The 6,726-nt window shown below is 45.6% G+C and overlaps 1 protein-coding gene across 1 annotated transcript; it reads left to right on the forward strand.

Moving 5' to 3' along the window:
* The first annotated feature begins 2,051 nt into the window (after window positions 1-2,051).
* On the forward strand, window positions 2,052-4,880 carry LOC121858417. Its single transcript, XM_042354865.1, has 2 exons — window positions 2,052-2,209; window positions 4,508-4,880. Exons 1-2 carry the CDS (start codon window positions 2,052-2,054, stop codon window positions 4,878-4,880), a joined length of 531 nt encoding a protein of 176 aa, XP_042210799.1.
* The last annotated feature ends 1,846 nt before the right edge of the window (window positions 4,881-6,726 follow it).

Below are 6,726 nucleotides of genomic sequence, written 5' to 3' on the forward strand. Positions count from 1 at the left end.
TCCCTTGCATCGACCCCTCCCCCCCTCCCTTACCCCACACAACGATCAATACAGACCTCACAACTCTACGCAGATTGCACACACATACACACACACGCACGCCCACATACACACACGCACGCACACGCACATATACATACACACGTACACACCCCTTCAACATCAACCAGGCCAGACCCTCCATCCCATTCTCTTTCAGTTGCATTCCTATACTGCAGATGCAAATTCTCTTGTTCCAATTCACCTTCCGCACTATCTACCTGTCTCCTCATTCATCATTGCCGATCTAACACAACACAGACAGACAGACAGTCATCCGCATCCATAAGCCCCAATCTGTCTCCTGTGATAACTGACTGTCCATTTTTTAGCTTTCACTCCAGGTATTATAAAGCTTATTAGCGGACGTACGATTTAGTAGGAGACAGCTACCTGGTCAATAAACTAACAGGTGTCAGTTATCATTGTTATCAGTACAGGTGAGGGGTTAGTGATAAGAGAATATAGTTCAGGATGATAACAGATTAAAACACTCAGTGAAGGTTTTAAATACCTGTGAAAAATACTCATACAAATTACTGTTTACATCGACATGACTTAAGCGATGTAGGACTCAGCCCATTATGTACTACAGTGACCTGACCTGTGGTGAGTCATTGTGACCTTGTTTACTCTGTGTGTGTGTGCGTGCGTGTGTGTGTGTGTAGTTCAGTAAGTACCTTCCAACGTGTGAGATTCAGCAGTGTCCTCACTTTACACCGCCACTGATTACGAGGCGAGGTGAAGTGAAGGGACACCTACACCTGTCCTGTTTCCATTTTTCCTCCTCCTCTCTGTTATACCCTTGTACCTGCCTGTCACCCTACCAACCTGTCACTCAGTCTGCCAGAATACCTTCCTGCCTGTCTGTCTGCCTGCCTGTCTATCTGTCTGTCTGCCTGCCTGTTTTGTGTGTCTGTCTGTCTCGTATGCCAATCTGTCTGTCTCGGCAGTTGTTCCAATTAACGGAATTTGCCAAGTTGTATATCCAGAGAGCTTCCAGTGTGTGTGTGTGTGTGTGTGTGTGTGTGTGTGTGTGTGTGTGTGTGTGTCTCTCTCTCTCTCTCTCTCTCTCTCTCTCTCTCTCTCTCTCTCTCTCGTCCTCTTGACCCCAAAGACTCCGGCTGGTCTTGCTACCTCCAGGCACTTGTTACGTCACACCAACGGCTCAGGACACCCCCTCCCTCGCCCCCCAACACCCCTCCCCAACACCCCCTCCTATGCACAGGACCATCAAATTTGAATGTCCTCTTTCTACTACGGACCCTGGAATGGCCCCTGGACTGGCCCTGGACTGGCTCTTTAGACGTTTGGATGATAAATTCGAAGACTTTAGGAGATAAATTCTTATAGTTTCAGCGATAAAACTTTGGAAGAGGTGGATGAAATTATAAGCCGCTGTGGTCGTGTTTGGAGACGTGTTGCATCCTTCAAAGTTATTTATTTGGAGACGGTGGAGGTCAGCCAGACGAGGAACTGAATCTTGGAGGCTTAGCGGTAAGTCTTGGAGAGGTGTTTAACTTGGGCGACGCTGCGGTAACTTACGAAGGGATACTGAAATTTGCAAGTTTCGTTGTCAAAACTTGGGAGAGGGTCGAGCGTCTTGGAAGCTTACTGATAAAGCTTGAAGACGTTATGACCAAGATTTGGAAGCTTAAGTCAAAGTCACAAACTTTTAAAAAGAAACATTAATTAGTTGGCTGGAGGTTCAAGTAAAGGCTAACATAGAGATAAATGAAAGGATTTATTTTTTCTAAAGACTTAAATGGAAAGTAAATGAATCACCCAATTAAATATTATTGGAACATAAGTCAAGTGGCCCGCTCTTCAGTCCTTCACCCTCAACACCACCCCCTCCTTCACCCTCAACACCAACCCCCTCCTTCACCCTCAACACCACCCCTCCTTCACCTCAACACCACCCCTCCTTCCCTCAACACCACCCCCTCCTTCACCCTCAACACCAACCCCTCCTCCCCTACCTCCACCCCCTCCCCTCCCCCTAGTCCGCTATGGAATTCCAGTCGAGGGTCGAGCTTCCATCTTTTATGGAATCCCAATCCAATATCCAGCATCCGCCTTGTCGTCGAATCCAAATCCAGAGTCTTTCCCCATCTGCTGCGAGGACTCAGTACCCGGTAGAAGCCCCCGTCCCTATACGAGTCTCCGTGTTCGTCCCCACCCTCAGTTAAGTCACCGTAGTCATCAGTCTTCCTCAGTTAAGTCATTGTGAGTCATCAGTCTTCCTCAGTTAAGTCACAGTATGTCATCAGTCTTCCTCAGTCAAGTCACAGTATGTCATCAGTCTTCCTCAGTTAAGTCACCGAATTAAAAATGTTAATCAGTCGTCCTTGATAAATCCTCCACCGCCCTAGCCTGCAGCAGCGTCTTCGTCAGGTCCTGTTTACTGTCTCGGGAGATTCTTGCCGTCCGGAATTATCCCGTCAGTACCTCACCAACACCCCTCCTCCTCCCTACCCCGATGCGTCTTTGGCAGAGAGGTCTACTCCTCCTCCTCTTGCCTCTTCTCCTCTTCTTTCTACTACTCCTTCTTCTCCTCTTCCTTCTTCTCCTCTCCCTTCTCCTCCTCCTCCTCCTCCTTCCTCCTCCTCCTCCACCCCCCCCCCTGACCCAGCCAGGGGGATCATCAACTGGGGTGAAACACGACCTTCCTACCGACGTGGTTAAGAAGTCATGGCGCCTGTAATGTGCCTCGACGTAAGAAGGCTAATGGGCAAACTACTTAATGACCCAATATGCCGTGTTTTATGTGGAGTTCCTAACTACTGGCAACTAGAAGGGCAACACGCTGGGGGCAGGAGGAGGAGGAGGAGGAGGGAGAGGAGGAGGAGGAGGGAGAGGAGAAGGAGGAGGGAGAGGAGAGGAGGAGGAGGAGGAGGAGGAGGGAGAGGAGGAGGAGGAGGGAGGAGGAGAGGAGGAGGAGGAAGAGGAGGAGGAGGAGGAGGAGGAGGAGGAGGAAGAAGGAGAAGGAAGAGGGAGAGGAGGAGGAGAAGGAGGAGGAGGAAGAAGGAGAAGAAGAGGGAGGAGAAGAAGAAGAGGAGGAGGAGGAGGACGAGGAGAAGGAGGAGAAAATAATTCTTATTTCATTCAAGGTTTACTGCCGGTAACTAACAGTAGGTCTCACAGGACTCGATCACCTTCATTTCCTCAACTGCAAAACAAGGTGTCCTTTTTAACGGCTGGGTGGACTGAGTGCCTAGGGATCGAACCAGCGACTCTTGGGACAGGGAACGAGTATTATATCCACTCTGCCAGTTCATCCCGAAAATAAAAAGCAAAATCCTTTCTTGATTCCCAGCCAGCAGCGACCAGACCCGTCCTACTTAATCCCTTCATCAGTAATTGCACTCCTTCCCTCTTAGAGTCCTCCAAGTATCCTAACTACGGAGAAATCCTTAAATCTAGTCAATCCTAAACGCTCACAGCTGTACCGATCTGTAGCGTCGTTTAATATCTGGGAAGAGTTAGTTGGAACCAGTTAATTGGTCCTGCATCCCTCACCCTAGGATCAGACTCTCTCTAAAGGGGTTTATCCCTTTTTCTCCCGCCCATTTAATAGGTCAGTGATCCCAGGATAATAGTCCCTACACGCGTTCACTTCCTTGTGTTAGGTTAGGTTAGGATAGGTTAGGTTAGGATAGGTTAGGTTATGGTAAGATTCTGATTTTGCAACTCTCTCGCTCTTTCTCTTTCTCATTAGTTGTACTATATTCCTACAAATGTATGTATGTATATATGTATGTATGTATGTATGTATGTATGTATGTATGTATATATGTATGTATGTATGTATGTATGTATGTATATATGTATGTATCGGTCTATGCTTCTGTTGCATGTACGTATGTTTGTGTGGTCGTGTTACAACATGTGTAGCGGGAAGCAATATGGCGGTAAGGGAAACTCTCGCTGTATTTCAAGAATGCAAAACACGTAACGACAAATGATATTCATAAAACAAGCGGAGAGGTAGAATGCATGCCTTACATTGTCCGCCCAGGTGCTCCAGTTTAATTACCAAGACACCTGAGCAACAATTCTTCTATATTCGAGTTTTTTATGTAAATATGTCGCGGATATTAGTTTTGGCCAGGTGACAGGTAGCAATTATGTGGGAGAAACGGACAACTTTTTTAATTAATCTTGGATATAGTGAAAGAGTTTATGTAGGATCACCTGGATATGAGGCACCGCAGCTGATGATTGAACACCCTAACGCTACCTGGTGGGATTTAATTAGGTTAAGTTAGTGTTATTCATTTTAAGATGCAATAAACTAGAGGCTAATATTAAGTGAGACCTTGACTGGAAAATTCTGAAGACTTATTACTTGTATTTAAACACCTTCACCTCGTCACCCCCTGAGAACAGTCACTAGATCGTCCTGTACACATCAACAACAAAATACAGTGTCATCAAGTAGAACTCCTCCATCTACGGCCTTCAGTCTCCAGCAGCCAGCCTTCAGCAGCCAGCCTTCAGCAGCCAGCCTTCAGCAGCCAGCCTTCAGCAGCCAGCCTCCAGCAGCCAGCCCCCAGCCATCAGCCTCCAGCCAGCAAACAGCCGCCAGCCTCCAGCCATCAGCCTTCAGCCGCCAGCAGACCCGCTGTTATCACCACGGCAAAAATCTCCAGAAAGGCAAAACACCAAGTCGATCAATCTCTCACACATCCCAAGTTGAGAGACGCAGAGATTCAGAAAGACACCGCCGGGTTTCTTGTAGTAGCAGTGAGCACCAGGGCCAGGCGGAGCTGATGGCTGGCCCAGATGTTGGCAGGGGAGGAGCTGGCCGAAGTGTTGGCTGGGGAGGATTTGGTTAAGATGTTGACTCGGGCACCATGGACAGGGGATGAACAGAGCTAGATACTGTCAAGAGATAACAAGTAGCAAAAAGTGGACAGTAACATGAGATAGACAGAAAAAGAAACGGACAAATCACCGTTCAACACTCGACCAACTCTGAAGGTAAGAGGACGAGCCATCAAAATCTAAACTGTATGATATGTGATTCATGTTTCTCCTTTCCCTTCACTCACACGATACTCTCAGAACCAACACAGTGACCGTCTAGTGTTGGTAAGAGTTTAGTTCTTTACATCATGAATGATTTTTTTTTACGAGGTCAATTCATTCGTAAATAAAACAAAGGTCATCTAAATATTGTGTGAAACTTTGCTGTTTCTTCGCCACGATCATATCAATCTCCCAAGAGTGAACAGGAATTAACAGGCAATACATTTTCTTTAAGTTTCCCATCAATGTCTCATCTCTTGAAGAAAACGAATAAGCGTATTACTGATCGTTTTCTTTGTCAAACTCATGGCTCACTATGTCAACCTCACGGATTTGAAGCTTTTAAAAATGTCACCACATAAACCTAACAGTTAGGCCTATGATTATGAACAACATATTTCCGATCGAATCAGAGTTGACAGCAAGAGGATGGAACTACATATAATTATCGTAAAGTAAAACCAACATATGGAGTACCTAGAGGAGGGAATACCATCTTATTGGACTGTAATACGATCACTTTAAGTTCTTACAAAGGTTCTTGAAAGACGCCATCAATCATTAACATGGTTTTGTGGATGGAGGGTTGTGTCTGACACATCTCCCCGCACTCCTTGAGGTAATGGCAGATTGTATAGGTCAAGTGTCCCAGTGGACCAAGCAAACCTATCTTGAAGTTAACGTAATTAAACACCACTTAAAAAAAAAATCGGGCCTAAATCATCGACGCTACTACAAGACGCCATCTTGTGTGTCGTTGCCTACACGGGGGTCAGTTCCTCCCCAGCCAGCACCTCCAGTTATGAGGAACAACTCAACCTACGAGCTTTGCAAAGAATCCATCTCCCGGACCGTCGCAAATCAGGATATGTGAGGAGGTTTACTAAGAGTCATGGCGGCGAGAACACAAATGAAAACACATCTCTCCCTCACGCCAGGGTAGTGCAGTACACGGCGGGGCTCACAGCACTCCTGGATATGTGGCGTCACTAAAAATATTCCAAGGTGACAACACTCTCTTATATCACCCTTTGTTGATGTTATGTTTTGAGAACGAAATCTGTCTATGCACCTAACATTTATATAGTGTGTCCACAATGTCCTACTTCACTCTATGTTTATATAGGGTGTTCACTATGTCCTGTTGCCAATATCAGGACACCCTGTATATAACATGGGGAGGACAAGGCCATAGCGAACACCCTGTATAAGGTAAGTATAACAGGGAGCAGCAGAACCTGTTTATTATGCTGATATATTGTGAAATGTTTATTAATGGAACGACGAAAAAAACAGCAGGTGATGAAATGGTGTAATTATGACCCGGGGAAATAACAGTAAAAAAAAATAAATGACCATCACTGTCATGTCACACAGAAGTCATAAAGTCATTAAAAAAAACTAATAAAACAGGTGATAACGAAACAGGGGTCAATTGACGAGCGTAAAGCGTATTTGTTAAAGTAATGATCAGAAAAAATCACCTCAACACAGCGCGCCATAACCTGTTCCGAATATTTTAAAGGTTATAACACTGGAGTCCTCACGACCCACCTTCATCTGTTACGTCTAAAAGTTAAATTGAATGAAACTGTGAACGACAAAACGGATTGGTGTTAAATAGTTCTAAATAATGAACAAAAAAATAATGTA

This window comes from Homarus americanus, unplaced genomic scaffold, assembly GCF_018991925.1.
Source record: "Homarus americanus isolate GMGI-L3 unplaced genomic scaffold, GMGI_Hamer_2.0 scaffold57980, whole genome shotgun sequence".
Classification (NCBI taxonomy): Eukaryota; Metazoa; Arthropoda; class Malacostraca; order Decapoda; family Nephropidae; genus Homarus; species Homarus americanus.

Excerpts from the sequence above, each read along its gene's own strand:
- LOC121858417 (XM_042354865.1), top strand. The coding sequence starts at position 2,052 with ATGGAATTCCAGTCGAGGGTCGAGCTTCCATCTTTTATGGAATCCCAA. Across the intron at positions 2,210-4,507 it reads GTCCCTATACGAGTCTCCGT|TCTCCAGCAGCCAGCCTTCA; the intron begins GTTCGTCCCCAC and ends TACGGCCTTCAG.